Source organism: Falco peregrinus, chromosome Z (assembly GCF_023634155.1).
Source record: "Falco peregrinus isolate bFalPer1 chromosome Z, bFalPer1.pri, whole genome shotgun sequence".
NCBI lineage: Eukaryota > Metazoa > Chordata > Aves > Falconiformes > Falconidae > Falco > Falco peregrinus.
This window is the reverse complement of record NC_073739.1, coordinates 68329977-68357735: the sequence shown is the minus strand read 5'-3', so window position 1 is coordinate 68357735 and position 27759 is coordinate 68329977. Positions and strand designations below refer to the sequence as shown.

Below are 27759 nucleotides of genomic sequence, written 5' to 3'. Positions count from 1 at the left end.
CCAAAGTAGTGTTGGATCACTGTGTAGCACAGTTTCACAAGCTACATCCAAAGTGGTAATCAACTACTGTGATAACACAAGCCAAATAAAAAAATCCATGACCACCTTCATTTCTCAAATCTGTAAAATTCTAAACAAATAAAAAAGAACATTTTTTTTCTTGCAAATATTTCATTTTGGGACTTATCAGAACCTGATTTAGTCTACATATTTATCACTGTTCCTGCATGTTCTCACAGTCATCAGAAATCTTTAAAAAGCTGCCAATGAACTTCTTGCTGCTTTATGGCAGGCTAAAAAATCGCAACAACAAAAAAAACCCACCTTCAGACCCACTTTCACCTTACCAAGAACATGCAGGGAGCACTACAATGTGTTATCAAACACATAGATTCCATTTATTTTCCAATACTTGTCAAATAAAGTATTATACAAAAAATATTTCACAAATGTTACTAGTGGAATCAATGGTGAAGTTGCAATCAGCCAGCCATTAGCTAAAAATTAAATGGACCAAACACCAGCTATTGCTGGTTTGGACCACATCCTCAGGTCACTTCTAGTCCCATTTAGTGGACTACTCAACTATTTCTGATTTAGAATACCTGATTTATCTTTGACAACAGATGGAAAGGGCAGGGGGGCAAAAAGGTATTAATTTCTCTGCTTAGTAGGCCTTTATAGTGGCAAGCTATTAACTCAGGCTGCCAGAAAATAATGTCATTGAACACATTTCAGAAGGTTGTCTGTATAAAACACAGAGGAGACAAAAGCACAGCTTTATGGTAGAACTGCAAAATAGCTTAATCATTTGCCTTAGTTAAATTGCATATAAAATCACAGTGCTCTATTTCTGTGTCAAAAACATAGTTACACTGCATTAGAGGGAGGTAAACAGAAGTACAATCTACAACATACAATAATAAAATTAATGTCCTATTTCAGGAGCTTTTTTGAGAAACAACTATAAATTTATTAGACTTTTGATACTTACTATCATGCAACATCATGCCACTTTTAAATACAACCTGACTTTACTTGTGAGATGGCTTTGCATTTAGGTTTCTGTTAAACCAGAAAGTGAATATAATACTGGAGATAACCAGCAGAAAAAGCATAAGAAATGGTACCAAATCATCCTTTAATATTCATTTAGTTAAATAAATCTTTATTAAAATAGCTAAATAAATATATGCAAATCTATTTTAATAGTGCTTCTACAAAAATGTTTTACAAAATAATTATCATTATACTTGCTGCAAGAAAGGTTTAGAAAGCAGCAATTATTTTTCTCACATTTTTAGTATCTCCTTTTAAAATACATTATCATATTTAGAACTACAGGAATGGGGACAGGCAAGAAATGAAATGACTGAATCATGGTGCTACGTGCCAAAGTATTAAACACTTCCTAACCATGAGCATGCCAAACTATGGAAAGTTGTAATTTCCTGGAAATGCCATCATGCCAAATTGACGTCTGGAAATAGTGGAGTTGACAGTTTAGATGGAAATGACTCAAAATTTGAACTACCCATTTTTTATAAAGATCAGTATTTGATATATTCAGCCCACATACAGTCTTCAAACAATGAGCATTCTAAGAAATCTACTGAATTACAAAGAGTTTCAATTTCTCCTGAAATAGAAAAATATGAACATGTATTTCAAGTTCTTTGTGATGACAAGAGTATTAACTTCATAAATTTAAGTGCTAGTCACTAAAGTGATATGTAGATTTAGGTTGTTGCTAAAATTTCTAATATTCTCAACAGGAGCCCATCCATGCTTATTGTACTGATAGCCCCAAACAAATTTCTGGTCTTTGTTGTTAGTAGAGAGAAGATGGTTATTTTGTGCCTTTTTTTTTTCCCTAAAAAAAAAAAAAAAAAAAAAAAAAAGTCTCTTCTACTACCACGTGTATCTAATTATACTAATTAGTGAGTAAAAACTCTTTATTGCTTTCTGGTTCTTGTGTAGCTCTTCAGAGAGACCTGTCTAGCTCTTTGTAGGAATAAGTTCTCAGCCAATTATGTTATAACCACGTAAATCTTACCTCTTCCCACTGGTGTATGTATCTAATCAGTCTTGAAAGGCGTAATAAACGTAACAGGCTGAGGATTTTTGTAAATCTCACAATACGAAGTGCTCTTGCTGTCTTGTAAACCTCTGAATCCATTCCTTTTTCTACAATGAGAAAGATATAATCCACTGGTATTGACGAGATGAAGTCAACTACAAACCAGCTTTTTAAGTAATTCATCTTAATGATTTTAGGGTCCAGTATTATTTCAGAGCTGTCTTCATTTACAGTCCCCGTTCTAAAATTCATGATCAAGTCCAATAGAAAAACAGTGTCTGATGCCACATTGAAAATAATCCATGGTGTTGTTGTTTGCTCTGTGAAGAATGTGATTCCAACTGGTATAATGACAAGATTTCCAACCATCATTATGAGCATGATTAAGTCCCAGTAAAACCTAAAAAGAAAGGAAGAAACAAAATGGTTGATGTATATGGTAAAACACACTTAGAAAAATGGCCTCTATCATGCCATCAACTTCACCTCAAGATACTGAAAACATTTTGTTAATGCTACAAAAACTCTCATTGCTTTAAGTCATTCAATATATTCATGGTCAGTAGAGCAGACAAGGTAATTAATACATTTTATTATGTACCTTCCTTCTCAAGAATGCATATCTAGGATAAAGACAGTACTATGGCTTATCACTCCATGGCATACCTGAAAGGTGTGCGTGTGCAGCACTGAGTATACTTACTCAGACTCCTGTCAAAACCTGTTAGTGAGTTTAGATAATGAAAAGGGGTGTCTGGTGCCAGTCAGGAGTGCTTTAGCAATGCGGTATTTTTTAAGGCTTATACCTAAATGAAAACCCAAATAACTAAACAGATAACATATCAAATATAAGTACCTCTTTGCAAAGGTACTCATACCATTACAGTGCTGGAATAAAATTACAGGAAAAGAAAAAAAAGTACTAAAGCAACCAATAGAAACAAAAGCTAGGTAACACCAAAACCTTCACCCACTTTTACAACCTGAATTGAACTTTCATGCATTTTTACAACCTCTTAGTCTATCTTTCTTCAGAGCTAGCTAAGAAGTCTGGACAATAATAGCTGCAACTTGCATAGTATAAAATGAGTATTGCGTTTCACCATTTTGCTCTGGAAGTATCTAAAGGCTCCTCTCTAACACTGTTAGAATGCTGCTAAGAGTGCTTGATACAGATGGTAGAGAGACAGACTCATAACTTTAGTATCAATTACAGAAATGGTGAGTAAATCCACCTGTTACATAGACTATACATCTATCCTGATGGAAGATTTCCAGGAGATGGGAGTATATACCTTGCAGATTTTAAGAAAACTATGATAACACCTAAATGTTAAATCATCAAAGAAAGTTATTCTTGGTCAATAGAAGAACAGAAACTGAATTTGAGAAAGCCTGAATCCAACACCTGACCTCTAGTTCTGCTTGAGAACATGATCTGTTCAACTACACTTGATTTAGAGAGGCACAGAAACAAGTCACAAACAGTTCCCCCACAGACTCTTTAGACTGCCTTGAAGACTAGAAACAGCAATAGCTCCACAACTCTCTCCCTGCTCCAGCCCTCCATTGCAGTGGGGCCCTGCACGGTAGACACATGATGGATGTGCCACCAGTACATCACTCCAGCACTGACCTCCAGGCCACTTCCATCATACTAGCACCGGCCTCCTGGCAAGTAACAAACACCTTCATCTTGGTAAAGGTACATGGCCATCAACAATAACAATAGTTTAACTGACCACAAAACATTTCAGAACCACGAGTTCAGTTTTTGCTAGACTTGCATAGAGCATATGGATTACAATAGATTTCAGAGATTGCTTCTTGTATTCGCCAAATGATCCAGGTTTATGAATTCCCTTTGTTTCAGGTTTATCCATGAAAATACTTCTGAGACTACAAATTGCTGAACTGAGAATATAAATAATTAACTGTAACTAAAACACACTAAAGAAAGAATAGCATAGGATTGAATGGCACGAGAATTCCCCTTTAAAATTCTTTATTCCAAGATAAACCTGCAGAGATGAGGTTTGACTATAATTTGAGAGATTACATGGCAAAGCACCTTTAACTGGTACTCAGAAATTACATGAAATAGACTTTACAAGTAATTCCCTGTGTACTACAATATGATTTGTCTTACACATTTTCAATCTTACAATAAATGTGAATACCAAGTGCTATAAATATACAGATTTATCCAGGCTGTATGTATTTTTGCTCAGCACATGATGGGTTTCACCATTTCTGTACCATATCTAGAAAAAATTTCCTGATTTCTCTTATCTTTTAAATTTCATGTAATTGGTGTCTTGCTGTGCTATTCTTTTCAATAATCTACAAATCCCATACAGAAGGAACAGTGATTCATATATCACTGCTACTATGATCTACAGGTACAATTACCACAAACACTTCTACAGTGCCATCAACCAAAATATTTCACAAAACTGTTCTGGGAAAATAAATGTCTCCAAGGAATCCTGAAAATGAGTGGAAAAAACCTAGAAAGTAACCCGTAACCCTGAGAGGCATACTTGCATCTGTGGCTCACTCCTAAGCAAAGCATTGCTGGATTTCAGATTGACCTTTTCATTTCACCAGCACAGGGAGCAGTTATGCAACGAAGGCTAACCAAAGTCACACAACCAGCCACCCAGCCAACATAAAATGTAATACAGAAACATGTGTTTTTATCCCACAGTAATCTGCGGTTTAAAAGATTGTTACGTACTGTGATTATGCAAAACACACTGGAGTTCCTAATGTTGAATGTCAGTAAAAGTGGTAGTATTAGGGCTTCAGCAATAAAATAAGATTGAACGCAAATGACTATGAGATTGTACCAGTTTTGTATTTTGATTTTAGCCCACAACATAGTAAGCTGATCAGTTAGTAAGAAAAACTCCTATAATTATGATCTATTTTTAATTTAGAAATTAATCAAACATTTATTTTAGGAAAACGTTTGCAAATGCCAATATGTTGGCCATGTTACACGATATTTTTCTTTCAGGTGAGAAAAACTAGATGCAACTCCCTGTATTGCCCTTCTGTGACCTCTGCAGAGAAAGTAATACAATGCGTTCCTTGCCTACTGGTTCAGAACATCCTACTATTCATGTAACCAAGAGTGAGCTGAAAAGCTTCACAAGACGGTGCAAGGACCTGCTATTGAGACACAGAGCTAGCCCTTTATTTCAGAGTATTTCTAGCTTTTCTTTTTTTTTTTCTTTTTTTTTTTTTTGTGCTACTCTCCCCAACAGCGATGATGGTTATAAATTTAAAACTTACAATCTCAGAGTTCCAGATCTAGGTAAGGTATTATAAAATGTTGACAAAAGGCAAGAAAGAGATAGGCCTATGACACAATTTTTGAGAATAAAGGAAAAGAAATAAGAGCCTGGGGCTAATGAGATCTTTCAGAGCTCGTAATAAGAAACAAAAACTGACCTTAGCCCCATAGCAAACATCTGTAGAGCTTACTGTTCCCCTGAAGCTAACTCAGTACAGCTACTACTAGTTGCCATTAACTAAAGGTACAGAGGTCAGCACTGCGCTGCACTGAACTATTCCTGAAACTTTTGAAATGCTTCTAAATCACTCAGAGGTTTAATATCTCTAGGTGAAAAAAGTCTTCAAGTATTAAAAAAAATATTAAAAAACAGGTTTAAGGCATATTTTTCTAAATTGAAAAGAAATATTTTATAAAGAAATAAAAAAAAAATCATTCTGATTATTACTTTTATATTCCTAAATAAAACTAACTGGATTCATAGCCCTCTTTCAGTGATACAACTTATCTATATAACTCATAACTTATCTACTATACTTTCAAAACTTATGATAATAACACGCTGTTTTTTACAGCTCTGGAACATGGTGCTGAAGCTTTGCTGGTTTATTTATTGCCGCACGCTAACCTGGATAGGATGAATAGTCTGTTCAAAATGAGTGCCTACCCAAGCAGAGATAAAGAACTACTTAGTATTAATTACTCAATGTTTGTACTAAGCTTAATAATGTAAGGCACTATGAATTCTAACAGGCATTCTATTTTCCACTTTATATATCCACCCAGAAAAAACCTGAGTCTTGAAGAAGGAAATTTCAGCTCTAAATTAGTTAATTTGCTGTATATACAACGGTGTAGAAAGTCATTCGGATTTTCTTGCTTTATTATTTCCTCATTGCTGTCCATTGATTCAAGTCTCAATGTCCTTGAATCGGTCCAGTCTTATATGATTGTCCTTATGATACACCCAAACTGACCCAGTAGAAGTTGACAGTGGTCTCACAAACCATACAGCAGACTGAACAGCATCTCTAAGGCACTGAGCATTGAGCAGTCAGATGCTACGGAGCAGACAGAGCTTGGTTTAAGATTAAGTTTTCCAAGTTGCCAGAAAAATCATAAAAGTGTGATTATCTAATTAAAAAAAAGCAAAATGTATCAGTAAAACTTCATAAAATTCAGTCACAAATACTTAACCACATATAAAGTGGAAAGTCTTTAAAAAAGAAACTCATTCAAATTGCTTGTAAAATAACATTCAAACTAAACCTGATCCATATGAGACATGATTTCACTCTACACATTCAGAGAATGAAGAACTGTAAAAAATTTTCACAAGCTTTCCATGGAAAACTTGCCTCCTCTTTAGTTAAATATTTTGATTGACTAGCAGATGCTCAGTGAAATGAGCACCAACTTTTTTTCATCTCACCTTCAAACACAGATTTGTTTCTTTTGCTTTTGTGGATCATCAGTTCACCTAGCAGAAAAATCAATGTCCTATACAGAAAAAAAACAATCTTAGTAGAAGTAACAGTAATTTAAAACTTTATGTACTGTAACAAGCAATAAACATGGTATTATCCATCAGAATTCGATTCTCATAGGACATGCCATCTTTCTCCTGCTGTGCAACTATATTATTCTTTTAGTAACAGAAAGCAATGGCAGAAATGCCTGAAAACATCTGCAACTTGCAGATAATTAATTACTAGGATGTGTTGGAACGGACAGGAGAATAAAAAAGGAAGAGTTTTCTTGAGGGAACCCAAATTCTTTTCATGATTGCACAGGTGACTGTGCTTGAATATTTTCTGAAAAATCATCACCTTTTTTTTTTTCCCCACAACCTGAAAGTGAGGATATCCCCTTCTGCCCAGCTATCGATTTTCATACTGCCCATCTGTGTGTCTTTTACACATACACACACCTAGAGGAAAACATGCTACTTCTGGGAAAAAACACATAAAATTAGATATGAAATTTCTTATATTTTAACAAGAAATATTGCATTCAACATCCTCCATGGAACAGATTCTGTTTAAATATTGCAAACCTCTTGTGGAGTTCTTCTGTTATGGCTCAGCAGCAATTTTCTTATTTTAAAATTTCCAAACTTAGAATTTACTGTAACCTATCTGTGATTACATAAATACAAATGCATTAAAATGACTAGTGATATGGCACTTCTTTACATTGGCTAGTCTTGCACTAGCGAACAGGTTATGATCATAGAATCATAAAATCATTTAGGTTGGAAAAGACCTTTGAGATTATCAAGTCCAACCATTAACCCAGGACTGCCAAGTCCACCACTAAACCCTGTCCGTAAGTACCACATCTATTTGGTTTTTATAGACCTCCAGGGACGGTGACTCCACTACTTCCCTGGGCAGCCTGTTCCACTGCTTGACAAGCCTTTCCATGAAAAAATGTTTCCTAATATCCAATCTAAACCTCCCCTGGTGTAACTTGAGGCCATTTCCAATTGTCCTGTTGCCAGTTTTCTGGGAGAAGAGACCTACCGCCACTTGCCTACAACCTCCTGTCAGACAGTTGTAAGCAATAATGTGCCCCCTGAGCCTCCTTTTCTCCAGGCTAAAGAACCCCCGTTCCCTCGGCCGCTCCTCATAAGACTTGTGCTCTGGACCCTTCACCAGCTGCACTGCCCTTCTCTGGACACGCTCCAGCACCTCAATGTCTTTCTTGCAGTGAGGGCCCGAGGCTGAACACAGGAGTCGAGGTGCGGCCTCACCAGCGCCCAGTGCAGGGGGACAATCGCTTCCCTAGTCCTGCTGGCCACACTGTTTTGGATACAAGCCAGGATGCTGTCACCTTTCTTCTGCAATTTTGTTGTCCTGTATGGATAAAACACTCCTCATCTGAATGTACTTAATTTTGCAAAGGAAGACAAAAGGTTGGTTTGGGATTTTTGCTTTGTTTTTAAAAGATAAACTATTCTCCTGAAATTTATTTCTTTTATATTTCTTTTTTGAAATTGAAATTGAAAAAAAAAATTATATTCTTTATTGTCCTCTATTTCCACTCTGAAAAATTTTAGCTTATGTTAAGTAAATACAAAGTGAGGAATCTTGCAAGGCTGAAATGGAGTCCCTTTCACACATGCTATAGTAGAGTACTAATAGCATCTCCTACACCTCAAGCACTAAGATTGAAGGGCAGAAATATTAAGTAGAAGCCTGTGACACTTTCTCAGGTGAATATTTCATCAATATTTGCTATTCTTTTTCAATTTAAAACATACTAAGCTTGAAGAACTTTCATTGATTTAGCTAGGTAACCTGCTGAAGCAGCAGAAAGGTTTTCTCTACCTGCCTAAGACTGGTCTGTGGGATGAGGCAGAGCCTGATGTTCTGAAAACTCATTTTCCCTGCCTGAATTATGAGCAGTGCCGCACCTGTGGATTTTCTGTGTTAATGGTTTCATTCTGATTCAGACTAAAAGCTTTTAAAAAAATAAAATATTAATGAATTTTTAAGACCACCAGAAATCTTCATTTGATTTCAAACAAATAGTGAGGTTCTTCAAGTTTAGCCATTTATACTTAGACATACAATTTATGTGCCCTGCTGTTATTTTTTAGATACTGATGCAGCTTCCTATCGGGTAGCAGAAAAGGAATTCAAAGAGAGATTCACAAAATTCAGCAATATTGAGTCTTTTATATAGCCACAGAACATATCTAAAAATTACAAACTTGCACAATTTCAAGCAGATTTCATGAGTTTTATCTGACAACTAAACACACTTAGCAATGGAGATTTGCAATTTGTTGCTCAGTTGTGATTCTATGCACAAGGCAGATGATTAGATAAATGCAGCTCTCAGGGGACCTGAGCAGAGCCCAGTGAAGCCAATAAACAGCAAAACTACTTTCAAAAGGCTTTGGTTACAGCATTTGGTTAGGTTTTAAGCTGGAATGCTTCAAACACTCAATTACTAGAAAAGAAAATCACACTACTGATCATGGAAAGTGACTATAAAATTAATTAATTGACAAAATACTAATATATATGTATATTTTCAGTAAATCCAACTAATATTTAAGCAGTGGACATTTCATCAAAACATTTTTAATTCTTGGTATGCATGCAATAGCCTCTGTCTACATTTTTTATAGTATTTTACATGCATTGACAAATAAGTTTCAGATTTCTGAGGAATAAAGGTACAGGACCAATGTCACCCTCATTGTATATGGAAAAGAGGAGGGAGAGGACAAAGAGAAATTTATGTAATATGGCAATATTATTTAATAATGAGTCTTTTTGGTTTTAGCCAATAAACCCCTATCACAAAGTGCTTGAATGCATCTGATATTTGCAGTTGTTTTTCCTCCAGATAAATTTATTAGACTACAGTGGAAAGAATTAAAGCCTGACTTCCACTTAACCTTGGGCAGGAACAGTGCACCACTGTCAGTGGAGCACTGATACTGCTTTTGCACTCCCCCGTCTTTACCCAGTTTCTCCTTTATTCAGCCCCATTCCTCAATGAAAAAGCACAGTAGTGCTCCTGTCCAGATAGCTTCCAGCTAGCAAAAAGTGCTGATTAAGAGTCAGGACTCACAAATTAGTTTTCTCCTGGAAAAAGTTGAATCTGTCTGTGCTAACCTGTACACTGATCAAAACAAATGTATTTCAGATCATCAAGATTGCTTCTGCATCAACACATGTCACAGTACCAAATCTTCCTCAGATTTACCCTCCTTGTTCGAACAGTTAGACCATAGCCTTTTGGTACCAGGCAACATTTTGTGTAGGGACTCCAACTGACTTGATTCACTTTCATATTATGAACCCTGAAACCAATTGCAAATTGCCAAATACTGGTTCTTTTAAGTGTCAGCAAATTTCTATAGAGAATCACTGTAAAATACATGTTCACATTCTCAAATTAGAAATGACCACTTTACAGGTGTGAAAAAAGCTTAGAGACAGATCTAAAAATATTTCAGCTGCAAAATAATCTCATATTTCATGTTGGAACACTTGCATTGATTAGAAATTTTTTAGTGACAGTAATTTTAAAAGTGTCATTTAGAGATGTGACATTTAGGATGCCTCCATCCTAAGTAAAAATTCAGAGGCTTAAATTGGGAAAAGCTTTCTGTAATTCTTAAAATCATAGAACCATAGAATCATTTAAGTTGGAAAAGACCTTTAAGTTCAAGTCCAACCATTAACCCAGGACTGCCAAGTCCAACACTAAACCATGCCTCTTTACAAATCATCATGTGAAAAGGAAGGTAACAACCTATACCGCCACACAGAACCAAGAAAGCCTGACAGTATCACCTAATAGTCTTCTTTAACAGATTCCTTTTTAACCAAATAAATCTCTCAATTATGTGTAATCTTTTACATTTCTGCTAATGTGAAAAAGTCTATTTTCTCTACTTATCTTCAGAGAAGGCGATGATGGGGAAGACATTACTCGGTAGCTATTGATACACCTCCGTCATGAGATTTTGGGAGGAGACCAGCCCGTGACCACTGAGTTAGGACAATTAATTTTTGAGGTGAATACCTCTGACAAAAAAAAAATTCAACAAAACAAAACCAGGACCATCAACTTGGTTCATGTAAGACACCAACATTTATGGTATTTGACATACATACTACTGCTACTGATTTCATTCTGATAAAGGTAAAACTGACTTTATGCATATAACTGTACACACGGTACATTCAGACAAGCAGCTTCAAACACAAATTTCCATTTATGAGGAACTGGTGGATCATTTCTTGAAAAAGTTCACTGAAGACAAGACTAGGCACTATGTTAAAATTAGAAAAAAAGGAGATTAGTCTTCAAATTCATTAAGCAAAAAATCAGAGATGTGAAAAAGCATAGAACTATAGGTAGGTATGAAACCGGTTGATTGATTATACATGCAGACTTTGTACTCCTACACCATCATGAAAACAAATACACATGACTGAATATTTATACACCTCATATCTACACAGATGTATGAAATTCTAATGCAAGAACAAGTAATCAAGATAGCATAAATATATCAAGCTGAATTAATATTCCTTTTTACAACTATTTATGGCTGATCTTTAGCTCCAAAACCAATTTTTCTTCAAAAATAAAGTACTGATATTTCAATGCTTTAAAGTAAATATAAGTACCTTTTTAAGAATCAGTAAGTAGTTTTATTTTAATCTATGAAAATCACTTGTTGCAATAAATCATTTGCTTCACAAGGTAATTAAAATACATATGCATTTTAAAAATATATTATTAACTTGTGTTTGTTCCAAAAGTAAAATGAGAAACTGAGGAATAGGAGGAATAGGTTTTCAAATCAAAATTATAATTGTCTTCATTTTTACTTATACTTTGATGTAAAAGGATTAAAATGTATTTCAGGCACTTTTTAGAAAAGCAAAAAAAAAAGGAAGATCAAATTCACAACTGAGCAACATGACAAGTAGTTAGGGTCATGTAACACACAAACCCCTTTTGCAAAACAGCTACACCCAGAGCTCTCACCAACACCTAGGAAAATCCATTCGTTTTCCCCCATCTATCTGTGGGCAGCTGAGACCAGGATCTCATACGTCTCAGGAAGATTCATCACTTCCAAGCCATACTGCGTTTCCTGAAGCGAGGTGCCCTGCTGACATGTTCTCTTTCTCTAAACAAATGTAAACTAAACCAGGAACAAAAACCTTCTTCCCACAGAAGGCAACCATTAGTGTGGAGAGACATCCTCACTGTTTTGCTCTGTGAAAGCACAATTCTGAGAGGCGATACTGTTATTGAAAGTATCCATGCCAGAGGTGCTATACAAAGTAAATGTACAGATTCCAATCCTCTCCAGCAGAGGGTGGAAATTACTCTGCACTTTCAACATAAGGGCTGAACCAGTTTGACTGGCGAGGAGATACAGAAGACATTCAAGTATGCATTCAAATATACACAATTTTCAGTGTATTATCATGGTTATTGAATTGTTTTGAATTGTTATTCAATGAAGTTAATTTTATTAACTGAATTCATCATCTCAATTTACCTAAAATATCAACTCGTTGAAAACAAAATGCACACAACACAAAATATTGTAAGAAATGAAAGAAGTAACCTTCCACAAGCTTGCTTATACCTTTCCCAATGTGTAGTTAATATAAGCCCCTTTTTACAGAGTGATAGACCTTAGAAGCTCTGCACTAATGAGCTGGTAAGAAAAAGAATGCTTAGCTAGGAAGTTCAATATTCAGTTTTACCATTATCTTTCAAAACATAATTTTATACTTCATAAACTAAAACACCTGTCCCTACCAGAAATAAAACGCAGCTCTTGTGGGTTTCTTGCTCCACCAACTACATTCAGAAATCTACATTTTTTTCGTTATTCAACTTCTATCCAAATCTCTCTGCTAGCCATTTGACTTCCAGAGTACTTAAGCAGATGCAAAGTAATTTAAACATTTCTTTAAAATTTCCCAATTTACATACTGCACATTCCAGTCTTACCATCCTTCTAACAGCATAGCACTCTGCCTGCGCTGCCAAAACAAATCAGCTAATTATGCCACCAGACAGAGCAGTGATCAGCTAGACCTGATATTCACTTGTTTAAAACAAAAAGGAAAACCCAGAAAAGCAAACAAAGCAAACAAGAAAGACAGTATATGATGTTAAAAGATGTTCTAGTTACTGGCCCAAGGAACCATGATCTTGTTAGTTTCACCTCTGCTCCTCTCACTGTCTTTTTATGCTATTTACCCTTTAATGCTCCAGCAAGCCCCACACAAGCAGGCCGGAGCGAAACCTCATGTACTGCCGTCATGAGCAGCTCAGCGAAGCATGGTGGTTTGGAATACAAAAAATTTTCTGGGGATGTAAAATCTGCCTTTTTTTTTTAATGAAAGTTGGTCAGTGTAATGGAATGTGATTGCTGAATGGCCCTTCTGCAAATTAATTCAATACAAGGAAACAAGTTTTTTTCAGTGAAATGGTTTTGATTATTCTTAAAAAAGTAAACAATCAAATGCCTTACAAAAAAAGAAAAGAAAAAAAAAACCACCACCACAAAACAACCTATGTATACTTCTTTATTAAATGGGTTTTTGATCTCAAAAACAGGAGATAACCTGCAATATCAAGCACTCCAAGAAATTGCCCTTACATGCAATGAGATCTTTTCTCCTTCCAGTACACCTCTGCCAGAAGCAGTACCACAGGTCATATCCATAGCCTGGGTGTAATTAAAAAATGAGGTTCCATTACATTTTGTCACACATATATACAACATTAAAATAGATGGTCAAGATCCATTTCTAAAACCAGTATGTATTCAGTTTACAAACTATGTGTTGTAAGTATTTATTAATTGTAACAGATTATGGGCTTGAAATACATTTCTTAATTTGGTTTAATGTAGTCATATGCAATGGTCGTTGAGCCACTGGAAGATTATTTCTTACCATTACAGATCAATTTTAAATTCTATTCTATCTGCATTGAGACAGGACCATCTAAAGCAGAGGAGTTATGCGAAATATGTAGATTACATTAACTTTTTTTTTCTCCACAGTTGGTTTTTTGGTTGGTTGTTTTTTTGTTGGGTTTTTTTTTTTTTTGGGGGGGGGGGGGGTGGTGCAGTGAAGGGGAAGAAAGGAAGTCATTTTAAGTTTCAGAAAAACATGTCACTTTTCAGCCTGAAAAAAAAAATAAAGACACTAAGATCTGAAAATTTATTCCAACTTAACCACAGGCTTTGTTACATGCTTTACTTATAAAAATTTATCAGAAAAAATATAAAAGGGAATTATTTAATAATCTACTTCACTTTATATTTTGGTAGAGTGTTCTGGTTGTCACAGTTGACTTTGAAGTCTCTTGGTACAAAAATTCTCTGATCTTTGGGCATTCAAATGAAGTAGTCCATATTCCTTAGCGACAGCACAGCCCCTGTGCTGCTCTCGAGATTAGCCACACTGTACAGGTTAAGGGTGACAGAGGGAAGTGTTTGCTTGCAAGTAAAGTCGCCTATAATAGCCACTGATAAGCAGCTCTAAAATAAGCACTCAAAAAAATTTTGATCAGGGACCTATGACCTGAACTATAAACAACAGCAAAAGTTACAAGAAAGCCATTTACTCCCATACAGACAGATAGATGACTTTTGCTTTGATACAGCAAAACAAAAAAGCTTCCCCTTACCATGGTGAATAAAACATCAGATACCCATCTTTGCCTTCCATCCAAATTCACTCAAAATGAAGTTGTCTAAATATAACAAAGAGGTTTCTGGTTTTCAGCAAATGAAAACATTTTACTTTGGAGATCTCAGAAGAGCTTTTAGCCACAAGCCAATAATCTTCAGAAAGAAAAAAATTAATTTAGCCAAATATTTGTTTCATTTTTGGAGGACTATGAGTTATGAACTATTCAAACATGTTTAAGCTAACGATGTGTAATAATTAGAACAGCCAAATAGATGGTAATAATTCATAGGTAGAGAACAGCAAGAAATTGAGGGTGAAAAATGATTATAGAACTTTTCATTATAATCTTAGGAAAGAGATTGATGTGTAAACTACAAATCAAAATATATAGTATGACAGAAATGGAACGTGAAGCATATTCAAATTATTCTGATATACTTATTTTGCAAATGCACAGCACACACGGGTAACATTTTTTTCAAAATTTAAGTTTTACCATTTATGGCTCCTTATAGCCAGAATTCTGAAAGATGTTCAGGCACAGAGTCCAGATGCTTACAAGTATCTAGGTCCCTAACTTGTTCTGAAATCCAAAGATAGATAGGCTCCTGACTTCATCTCGGATCTTCATCTAACATCCAATAGACTTGCACACTCTGTGCAGAACACTGGGTAAAACTGACATTTTCAAACCCATTCCAGAAATGGAAAAGTTTGTACTGGAAACATGAAGCCAAGTTAAATATCATATTCCATTTGCTCATTTTGCCAATGGCATAAAAGCAGTATGTACATTCAATGTTAAGATGAGCTGCTATTCACTGACACTTCACGGAATTACAAGCCAGTAGCCCCAGCAGAAACATCTGCTACCATTTTATGCAGATTCATGGTACCTGCCTTCCTGGGCTATAAAGCTAGCTCTTCTTCCCCGAAGCAAGTCTGAATTCTTATCGCACTGTGAGGAACAAGTGTAGGAGTGGAAGTTCACTGCAGCTCTCCCATCCCTTCCACAGAAGGATATATTTGGTCTAGGCTGTAGAGAATGTAAAAGCTGGATGCAGGTTAGGAATCATAGAAACAACCATGGTCACATCAAGCAATGTTCATAACAGTCCTGGGGAATGAGGAGGGGGGGAGGGGGTGGAAATGAATAACACTGACAGGTTGCGTAATACTGAAGGACTATTCCTGAGATCTGTCTTCAAAAGAATCATCTCTAGCACACATGTGAATAACAGAGCTCAGCATACAGGAAAATCTACCTTTAGGAAACAAGAACACAGGACAGTTTAAAGCGAAGCAAGATATTTTAAACTCATAACTAATATCTTTAAATAGCAAACTAAAACCAAACACATTTAATTGGATTCAGTCATCATTTGTGTTGTATTTAGTTCACATCTAGCTAAGTAATATGCATATGAAATAATACATTTATTAGCATTTAATTTTCAACATCAAAAACCTTGAAATTGTTTTAAAGACTTTTTCTTCCATTTCAGAGAGATCAGCCACCACAATAAATTCACTACTTCAATAAATAAACAATAAGAACATGTACAAGTCCTACTTAACATTTCAACACCCAGCAGTATATCACTGTATTTAATATTCTGTTCAAAATTTCAAAGAAACACCTTTAAGTTAGTAAAAACATGTATTTCAGATATTTACTGACAGAATGCATGTAATTAAAAGTCAATTTTGGTCATGGGAGCACCTAAACTAGGTTACTGACATCTCATTTCTCCCACACACACCATGTCTATTGCTTAATAACCCATCAGACTTCAGACGTCTTTTATTTTGACCCATTTTAAAATGCTCTGTTAGATTGCCTAACATCTGACAGTGCTTACTTTTGATACCACACTCCCTTTGCATTACAGAAGTGTGTTTCTTATCATTTTATTTTTAATGTACTAGATGTATGCAACACTAGAATTCCCAAGCTGGCAATAAATGGGCTGAGGGGACAATTTGGGCAAAGTATCCTGTTACTAAGTCTATGGTAACAGCATGTTCAGTTGCATCAGGTTGCAATTGTCAACAGAAAGCTGCCAACCTGCCCAAGTCATGGGAAATAGAAAATGTGCATACAACTACATTTTTTTAAAATTATTAAGAGGGTTTTATTAACAAACTCCAAGACACTATGAAGACTAACTAGGGTAATTTCTCCTTGCTGTTTTGAACAAAAATCTCAGTATCCCCTAGCTAAGAGACTCAGTAACAATGGAAAACTATGTAGCAGAGCTAAGAAATTAAAAGAAAAAAAATCCGTTCATCATTTCCATTTATACAAAGTAAACCATTATATTTTCAGGAAGAGATGTAGGAGAGAGAAAGAAAAACAGCGTGAGGGAAAAGGAAGTTTAAAAAAAAAATAAATCTGTTGGGGACTACATCACCATGCTTTTAGTAACTTTCAAAGGAGAACTACAAGTTGCCTATAGCAGGATTTCACTATCAGAAAATTAGACCATAAGAAATGCTATAAATAAAAGACAGAAAAAGGTTTCAGTATTTAGGGAGTCACCTAGATAACAGTTTCCATGAACGTTGGACACACAGCTCTGAAAAACAGAACATCTCTGAAGTATTTCAACTTGGTAAACTGAGGGACAAAAGCAAGGTACCCAATTATTAACTGAAGCTTGAGGTATACGCTTGATTTATTTTACTACTTATGTTTTGTTTCCAAGTTTGTGTCTAACAGACTAATCCCCAGTTGGAAAAGGAAATCTCTGTGTTAGTACTGAGCTTGTCTGCCACTAAAGACAAGGTGAACCAGAGCGACAGACAAGCTTGGCTCTTACCTTCACTGAGAAATCAAGTGGAAACAAGTCCATGTGCAGCCACCCCAAGAAAATTGTAGCCTAAAGATGTGTTTGGGGAACCCAGAGCCTTGCAAGTGTGCACTGTTCAACAGTAATAAAATGTTTTTGGGGGTAATATTATCTACTAGTAGTTTTACAGTAATTTCTCTACCAGACACAAATCATAAGTCCTCCTGGAATTAACAGATAGATGGAATCCAGTCAAAAGCCTGCTGGAAAACCTCTCCGTTGTCACATGAAAACTTGACTGCATTCCCATCATTTTCCAGCCATACATTTATCCCATCTCCCGGGTAGAGTTGTATAGATCTTACTCTGTGTAGCTTAATAGAATTCTGTACATTTTCCATAGCTTTGACCTAGAGCAAGTTAGAATAATCATCATTAGGATCCTATGATATATCACCCTAAATTTACTGCAATCTACAGATTTACATAATGTCAGATCAGATCAGAACCACACTGTCTGCATCATGCAGTCATGCCACAGAGGTGCTTCTGGGAGGATCTGGTAAGTTATTGTAAGATACAACAGGACCCACCAAGGAAACATCAATACTTCCATAGTTTGCTGACAGGAAAGAAAAAAACTGGAGGCAACCAAACTACGCTACTTATAGAATTGGAAGATTTGATATCATGAGGGCACATTTTATTTCTGTGGGTCTCTATATACTGGAGCTTTAGCACAAGTGTAAGCTTCATTGAATTTCAGACTGAGAATTGGATGACAAAGAGTAACACTACCTAAAAAAAAAAACCCTACAGTCAAAACATTTTTATGGTTTTATTATTTATTTTACATTTCTTTTATATTATTATCTTATTATATTTTAAATAACATCATTTATAAAATAAAAAAAACAAACCAAACCTAGCTTTGACTGTGAGCATAAAGCAACCTGTGCTTTTCCAGTTGAAAATAAAATATCTTAATAAGAATTTTTAATAAATATGACATATTTAGGGGTAGAAAACTTATTAATATCAGCAGCATGCTAAATTCCAGTAGTTTATCAAATTATTTGTAAATAACATGCTTCAGTAGATAAGATATCCTCATAAAAAACACAGAAGTTAATAAAATAGGAACAAAATCCTATTCTTAGCTACATGATGCAAATTCACTTCTGGAAACTTCACTGGCATAAATAAAAAAGGGGCTTCTCTGGGTTTATATATATATATATTGGAAAAAGACTGCATTTCCTTTGTAATCAAATGAACATTTTCCGAACACAAGTTTACTCCAGACTTACTCCAGTCACACTGCAACCCAAGGCAATAAGATTATTGCAAAATATCATGCAGTTTCCCTGAATCTGACTATCACCAGATTAAAAGATATTAGCAGAGATTTTATGAAAGCTAAATGACAGTGTCCTTGAGGTAGTACTGACATTGACTCGAGCTGATACAGTTTTTGGTCATTAACATACCTTGCTATGTGTCTAGAACGAGCCCTCCAATAATTAGAGCTGAATACACTACGATTTTTAAAATTAAATCATGCCTCTGGGAAAGAATCAGGGAATAGACAGCTAAAGGACTTTCAAGCAATTAACAAGAACTGTACTGTCAGGTTAAAAATTAAACATTGCAAAGTAGGTTAAAAGTTTCCTCTCTCTCAAAAATTGTATTTTGACATAGAAGACAGTTCTCCGGCATGCTGCTGAGTGAGGACAGAGGTGAGAATGGATACTTCCTATTTACAACCAATTGAAGTAAATTTCTCTATTAATTTTCATATTCTACCCTTCTAAAAACAGAATTTTGCTTTCTAGTACCTTCAAACCGAGCCTATCAAAAAAGCTGACAAAGATTAATTAAATGTCACAATGTCACTGAACTTAGACAGGTGGGCAGAAATGCAGAAGCAAAGATTCATACTTTTTCAGTGACCTCTGATTTCATATGTCCGTATTTCTGCTACTCCAGGCTGAGTGATCAGAAACTAAGCCACTTAAATTTTAACTTGATTATATAACCATAAAAAAGCCTAAGCAACTTAACAAACATTACACATTTTTTATTTAGCTTTGTAGCCACCAGAACCCCCAAACCAAATCCTAAATCTAGACCTTTATTTACTATTACATGCTTTTACATAGTATTTCAATTCACAGTTCCATCAATATACTCAAGCACAAGAAACCTAATATCAAGAAAAATCTTTTATGGACTCAATTACAAGCACTGGCTATTTTGATGAGCTAGCAAATAAATTGCCAGTAAACATTCAAAAATGTGTAGTCTTGCTAAAAATAATCAATGGGAATAACAGAATCAGAACTTTTCCCAATGGGCCTAAGCATGATGCTGATCTTATGAGTTCTAAGTTTTGGTAAGTATATATGTAGATAATATTAATCAAGTGCTTTTTTCTCACTGCAGTCAAAACAAAAAAATCAGAAAACTGAAGAGGAAGCCTCATGATATTGAGCATCCCAGGTCAACATTTAAAAGACTCACATACAGCTTTTCTAAAACATCATCTTTTGGATTACTCACAGAAATTCTGTAACATTTTGGTCTGGTTTTTTTTTTTGCTTTTTCTTTAAACATCTCAAAGTTGTGATGAACGTATTTGTCTTTATTTAGATTATGAAGAAGGTGAATATTCTAAAATTAAGCATCTTGTGGGGAAAAAAAAAATAATGTACTTGTGTACTTCTTCACACATGCTGCCAGCGATCTTCAAAACATCCCAAGCTAAATGAAATGTACCTCAGAGAACTGAAAATCATTTCAGTTACCCTTACTGAGCTCTTTCTCTGCTGAAAACTGTATTCCATGTCCAAGTATGTAACGTCATTAAGTGTGAAAGAAAATGCAATGAATAGACTGTTATGGCAGGACTAGAATGGACATAATGAAAACTGGGAAATTTTCAAAATATACGTGAGCTCAAACTATCCATTAATATTCTACATTATGTAAAGACAGAAGGATGTCTTGTCAATAAAATGAACTGCTTTCCTTGAACAAACAAAAGCATAATCCTTCGCACAGGTTCTAGAAGTCCAGAAGGTGAGTGGCTGCTGCACTAACCTCAGGTGGACTCGGCTCAATTGCTTTTGTGGTTCTTGAAGTAAACCTCAAGGAGGACAAGAGCACATGCCCTCAAGAGCCCAAAAGCACAATGTACACCTTCACATATCCATTTTAACTCATGCATGCTTACAACTGGTATAAAAAGAAATGCCAGTAGCAAGCTTTAATCAACTAGATTTCATAGCAAATCAATCAGTGACAGGCAATGATGAGACATTATTCAATATTAAAAATACTAGGAACTGAAGATGAAAAACAACCTAATGCATTCCTGCCTCATATTCCACATCAAAGCACTTTCAATAGAATATTTTGTGGCTTATTTTTGGTCCTGCTTCCTAAAAGTTTAATTTAGATATTTGTTGCTTAAATTTCACCCTATTACTTCTATGTAATTTCTTTCCTCCTTGTGGCATCCATTTATGCATTTGAGGAGCATTATCGTTATTTCTCTTCAGCTTACGTTTATGGGAGTTGCATTTTACCCGGGGAACTATGATAAAGCTTAATATACAACTTACTGTCCAAAAGAATTTTCAGACATTATAAATGCATAATTTAGAGTAACGTTAAAAATTTGTCATTTTATCCTTTGGGGCATCTACAGAAGTGCAAAAATTGTGGGAATGCAGCAAATAAAAAGCCAAGCAATACTAATTGTCTTTTTAATACCAAATGTTTCTCTATGCTTAGTCACATACAAAGAGTGAATGTTCAAGAAATAGGAACAGTTTAACTGTACAAAGTTTTTCTTTAATAGAAATAAAAATTATCGTTGCCACAACAGTATTTGAAAACCGTACATGAAAGCTAGTCCTAGCTAAAACTATCCTTCTCACAAAAATATAAATATTCTTTTAAAAAAAGCAGAGGGAAAAAAGAATCTGTTTGTGCAAGGATTGTATGAGGTATAATTATAAATCCCTGATTATCAGTTTATCAGGAAGTAATTCAAAAATCTCAATACTGTAAGAGAACCTTATGACAAATCCTGAGCAACAAGACTGAAATTACTACCTTTAGAATCCAAAACTAGACATTTCATACTCCTACCCTATCAGTGACATAATGTATCCACTGAAACCCACACTCATTTGAATCTGATACTAAGTATGCTATAACGCATTTTGTCTTCATCGCATATAGCAATACTTTCCAACTCTACTGCTCTATATTAACCTAAGTATGTAACAGCTAACAAAAAGGTAAATCTCATTAGCTTCCACTGAGACATTACAGACATGTGACAAAAAACAGGGACAAAGTACTCAACCTAAGCTTCCTACAATATAAATGATAGGTAGAACATGTAAAGACCAACCCAAAGACAAACAGGTTTCAAACCAATGCATGCACAAATTTTAGAAATATCTATGTGAGCTGCACATATAACGTGCACAGTCTACTGTGCTGGGGTGACTGCTGGTGGTCAAAGATAGGTCCGAAGAATAGGTGCAAATTAAAAAGAAAATTGATTAATAAGGCAAATAAAGGTTCAAAATGGAGGGAAGTATAATAAAAAACATGAGGCACACTAACATGTTGCAATTATGACTTAAAGTTTCGCACATACCTGATCGAAAAATTAAGCTGCACGTGTGCACAACAACATGGATGAGTTCCATGAAACTGCACGAAATAACAAATGTTGTTTTAATAGCAACAGACACAAAAATATTGTGGCTTAAGTTCCCAGATGTATACAAGCAAATGTTATCATCTTTCATACTGAATAAAATGCATCAAAACCTATATACACAGTAGCATCAATAGAGCTTTCTATGATTTATGAAGATTTAGACAGGCTGCATATGTTTACATGATAACCCTCAAATATGTATACAAAAAGGCTTTGAAACCGGAATGCCACATGTTAAAAAAAAATCTGGTATACCTTTACTATTTACTATGCTCTGAAATTTCTGTTCAAGTTTTAGAATTAACTCTGCTTTTCCTTTTCCGTTATCACTAAAATAAGGCTTTATGTTCCTTGAATAGTTGAGATTACCCAGAGAGATACTCTGGACATAAAATGTCAATAGTTTTTGCTATTGTTGCAAAGCAGTTCATACTTTGTATCATCTACACAGGAAAAAGACCTTCAGCACTGCCTGCACTGCTCCTCCTTACCCAGTACTCTGTCAGACAACTCCACATCAGTCTTACTTCACTTCATCTTGAAGCCAATTCAAATTTTTGTCCCCCACTTCCAGTCAAAGACTGCTCCCAAATATCAAACTGAGAAATTTAACCATTAGAGTGCGAAGGTTACATTTACTTATACGTGTATTATTCCTGCTCACTCTTTCTCATACATTGCTATTTGTGGTCAAAAGATGCCTCTCTGTGTGACTCTGGAGGTAGTAGCTGTTTTCTTTTTAGATTGCTGACTACTGATGCCCTAGCTGATGTGGTAAAACCAAGATTTCCACAACAGTGTGAGTTTCTCTGTGTGCCCATAGACAGGGAGAGGGGGAGATGCTACAGGGCCAGACCAACGGCCTGGGCACGTGCAAGCAAGACCTCTGAGCATTAAAGAAACTCTTGACATGCCAAAGGGCACTGAGTGATTAGTTGCCTGAAAAATCACCCACGTACATTTCCACTAACAGCAGAAGGCCATAACATGTAAGTCACCCAAAGCCCATGTCCACCACAGCTCTCCTATGAAATGAGCGAAACACGTATGGCAGCAGCCGAACCATGTGCAGTTGCTCTCATCTCCCATTGGCTTCATGCTGCTCTCATCTGGCAGCTGCAAAGCCATGGGGCCAGACTGGTGATGCTCTCCTGCAGGCTCATTCTTCCATACATGAGCAGGGACAGCCAGAGGTGCTCAGTATTTCACAGAAATCATGCTGGACTTCAATAAACTCTAACCAAAACACTCACGATAAATTCACTTCTGTGAGTCATGCAGCTACACAGAATCATCATCCAAGTTTAGAGATGCAGTAATCATAGCTGCAAAGAGATAAACAGAGGTCTTGTGCTGGCTTTGACGTGCATTAGGTGCTCAGTTTACATAACTTCCAAATTAGAAATTAACCTCAGAAGACTGGGAAAAGACAACCACGAACAAAATGGTCCCCTTGTGGAAAAATTATGTAATACTCATTGAATTTAATTCTCCAAGGGTGTATAAGCCTGACGAAAAGTCAGTTTTTCCCTGAAACACAGGCAAGACAGCAAGCCATAAAACTAGAGACCAAGGCCCACAAGGATGCAAGTAACAGATTCAGAGACCACTGAGTTTACAGACAAAGCTTCCACACTCTGTTCATATCAAAATAGGGGGGCAGAAGGCCACAGGAACACTGCCCACCCCCAAAACAACACAGCAAAATATTGTTCACTATAGATAAACATACAATGTTGTATGAAAATCATGAGAATGTGGTCAAGAAATGTAATCAAATGCATCAAAGTATCTAAGCAAATGCATACAAGCATCCAGAGCTAGAAAAACAAAAATAAATCACAGTCCACAGGAACATGTACTAGAAATTTCCCATGTTTTACATGATTAACCCAATATTCTTCTAAATTTTAAAATTTCTTCTAAATTTTAAAAATTACTGTAATGTCCATCTTTATATTAATAATAGCTACATTTATAAATTTACTCTAAAACTTCCCACTTGGATACTGCAAAATATTCAGCCTTTTATCTTTTTCTTGCTATTTTGGTAAAAAATTTAATTCTTTCCCTTGGTGGTATCAACATTAACACAGTGAAATTAGAATACCCCTGTATCTTTGGATGCTTTAAGGCTTGTCTATGTATAAGCGCTACATTGTTACAAAATCACATGCAAAAATAAATCAAAACAACTCCATCCTTACAAACACATTTATTCTGGAACAGAGACACTGCTAGGAGGCACTTACTAGCATTGTTATGATTCCCATATAGGAAGATGAATTTACTATATAGTACAACTTCTTCACCCATTTACGTGAACACCGCCACCCAAGAAGAGTAGTACCATTACACAGTCACAATTATTTCAGGAGAAACAACACAAACATCCCATATTGCTCACCCAAACAGTCCTACTGGCTAAAAAATTGCATCCAGATCAGGCCACATCATCCCAAAACTAATGAAAGGCTATGGACTTTATTTAGAAAACAAACACCTCCATTCCAATAAAATAAAAACATAATAAAAGCCCCAGAAAAATACAGTTAATTTAAGAATAATCAGGCAACTGGTCCGGAAAGGATGCAGTGTTGTTTACTCCAAGCTTACAACAAAACAAGGGAATTTACTTGCAAGAATAATCTCATTCATTTTAATGGAATCCTCACGTGAATAAAGTTACTCATGCACACACACGGGTAAGTAAGAGACTATCAGAGCCCCCTATGCAGGGTACCACAGCACCACATGTGACCTGCTACATCCCTCTCCAGCTGGCAGAGAGGCAGTGCGTGGACTCTTGGCTCTTTCCCCCCTTAATGCACCTGCTAGTGCAGCTCAGCTGGCATGTGAGGGGGAAAAGGTACTCCAGGAAAAGAATCAGTGCAGCTTATTCCCTCCAGGGAGCCAAGAAAAAAGCAGGGATTGGAAGCCTGATTTTGAGTCCTAACTGAGTGCTGCCCTGTTCCACCACTCCTGTAGCTGTACCGCTCTTGGGCTCAACTGCAAGGTACTAGCACAGCTCACTGCGTAACACCTCACTCTGAGTAGTCCCACAGAAACTTGGACATAGGAAGTATCTCCTCTTGTTCCCACTGGAAGTATGTTCTATGTAACCTACTTTTCCTTAGGAGATCATGTAACTATTGAACGTTCTGGATTTTCCTTTTTTAAACATGGTCTCAGGTGCAATCCATTTACTGTATAGATGCAGGCTGTTCAATTCAAGGCATTGATTAAATACGCTTAATGACACCGATAGTTCTTTGGCAAATATCATAGACAGCGTTAAATTTACAAAGGAATACAGCCAGCTGGCATGAGAATACAATGAAATAATCCTGCACTTAAAATGTAATTTTAAAGAGAAGTATCTCTTCCTGGCAATGTATTTGCACCGGGTTTTATAGGAATATTCCAGTTCGGCATACATTCAACTTACTGTGTAAGCGACACTAATTTAACATCACATTTCCCCGTCTACCTAGGAAAACCGTTCGCCACACGGCGTTAGCCTGGGTAAAGTTATTTTGCTGTAGCTCGGACCGCGACGTGCTCCCTTCTCGCCACCCCTTGAACAAGTGCTTACGCCGGGTGCTGAGGCAGGGGCCGGCGTGCGCCCAGCGCGGACCCCCGGGTTCTATTTGTGCTGCTGCCGCTGCCGGCGCCCCGCCGCGCTCTCCCACCCCGGCGCTGTGCCGTGCCGTGCCATGCCGTGCCGTGCCCCGCTCCGGAGGCGCATCCCGCCCGCGGCCAGTACGGCGGCCCCAGCGGCGCGGCCAGCCCGGGACGGCCCCGCAGGCCCCGCGTCGGCCGGGCCGACGCGGGGCCTGCGGGGCCCGCCCGGGTGCAGCACGCTGGAGAGCGCCGGGCCGGGCCGAGCCCCGCGGCCGCACCAGCGGCGGCGCACGGACGGCGGACACAGGCAGAGCAGCCGCCCCGCGCCGGCTTTCCAGCCCCCTCCCCGCCGCCCGGGCGGGGGACGCGGAGGCTGAGCTTTAGGGGCCGAGCGGGGCGGTGAGGCTGCCCGCGGGAGGGAAGGGGCGCGCCCGTGCGCGCCCGCCGGGGGAGACCCGCATCTCCGCGGAGCGCGTCCGCCGGCCCGGGGCCGCAGCCCGCCGAAGTTGGCGCCGGGCGAGGTGCGAGGCGGCGGGAGCGCCACCCTGCCCCCCGCGGCGGAGCCACCCCCGTGCGGCGGCGGGAGCCCCGCGCTCACCTGAAGTCGCTGTAGGGGTGGATGATCCAGAACCCCGCAGTTTTAACCCTTTCCTGCTCCTTCTCCACCGCCTTCTGGCTGCCGAACATGCGGAGGGAGAATTTGTTGACCCCCGGCTGCAGCATGGAGGTGAACTGCCGCTGCATGAAGCCGTACTGCCGCCGGGGCCCCTCGGCATCCTCGAAGCCCACCACGGGCTCCTCGCCCCCGCCACCGTCCACTTTGAAGCACACCGAGTTGCCATGCTCCTTCACGCCGCCACCGCTGCCCCCGCCGCCGGGGCTGCTCTGGGCTTTCTCCACCGGAGCCGCCGGCTTGGCTGGGAAGGAGTTAGCGCTGCCATCGTCCCGGCTGCCGGCAGAGGAGCTGCGCTTCCCAGCCTCCATGCTGCGGGGCGGGCGCGCCCCAGCCGCGGGAGAGCGCGGGGAAGCCTCGCCGCCGCCGCCGGTGCCCTTCAGCGGCGCGGCTGGGCTCGGCCGCCCGGGGCGGGGCTGGGCTGGGCTGGGCTGGGCAGGGCTGGGCTCAGCTCCGCGCCGCCGCGCCGCCCGGCACAGCCAGCGCTGCCGACTCTGAGCCGCGCTCCGCGCAGGGCTGGCGCCGCTTCCCCTCGCCCGCCCCCTGCCGGCGGCCGCGCCGCCCGCCTGACATTGAGAGCCCCGGAGTCCTTGAGGGGCTGAGCGCCCGGGCCGAGGGGAGGGAGGGAGGGGAGGAGCGGGGGTGGGCTCGGCTGCCCTCGGGGCGGAGACGCGCGTGGGCCCGACTGCGGCTCGACGCGTGGGCGCGAGTGCGGTGCCCCGGGGGCGGGGGGGCGGGGAGCCCGGCCCGGCCGCCACATGGCGGTGGCGGGTGTTGCGCGGGGCGGCCTGAGGCGGCCGCCGCGGTGCGAAGAGGAGAAGAGGGGCTCCCCAGCCGCCCTGCCGGCGCTTTCCACAAAAATACTGTAACACGAGTGGGTTCGCGTGACCCCTTGGCGAAGCGACGGGCGAGGCGTGGGGTGGGTAGGGTGGCTCCACACCCGGAGCGGGAAATGGTGGCTGCGGAGGAAGCTGTGGAGAGGGCCCGCAGGCCTGCCTGTCACCTGGGAACCTCTGTGGTGCTCCTCGGGGAGGAGGCTGACTGGAATCCAGACGGCGGGAGGCGGGGGTCTGCCAGGTGGTGGAGCCAAGTGATGGCACTGGGGGTAGTAGAGGCGTTTGGGGTTCATACTGCTGAAAATGAGGTCAGAACCTGCGCTTTGCTGGCATGGGGCAAGTGTGACAGCAAGGAAGGAGGAGGGTGTTGAGCAAGGAGGAAAGGCTGGGTTTTGGCTTTTCAGGGATGAGTTTTGTGGAAGGGGCAGCGGACAAGATGATCTTGGAAGGTCCCTTCCAACCCAAACCATTCTGTGATTCAGTGACATTCATTTTCACACACA

At 38.7% G+C, this 27759-nt stretch overlaps 1 protein-coding gene across 1 annotated transcript in view; it reads right to left on the bottom strand.

Moving 5' to 3' along the window:
- Positions 1-26841, bottom strand: part of HCN1 (hyperpolarization activated cyclic nucleotide gated potassium channel 1) — a 195194-nt gene extending 168353 nt beyond the window's left edge. Inside the window, exons 1-2 of the mRNA XM_055791664.1 lie at positions 26346-26841; positions 2057-2480 (exon numbers count right to left, since the gene is read on the bottom strand). Coding sequence (XP_055647639.1) covers positions 2057-2480; positions 26346-26731 — 810 coding nt within the window. The 5' untranslated portion in view covers positions 26732-26841. The remainder of the gene's footprint in view (positions 1-2056; positions 2481-26345) is intronic.
- Between the last annotated feature and the right edge of the window lie 918 nt (positions 26842-27759).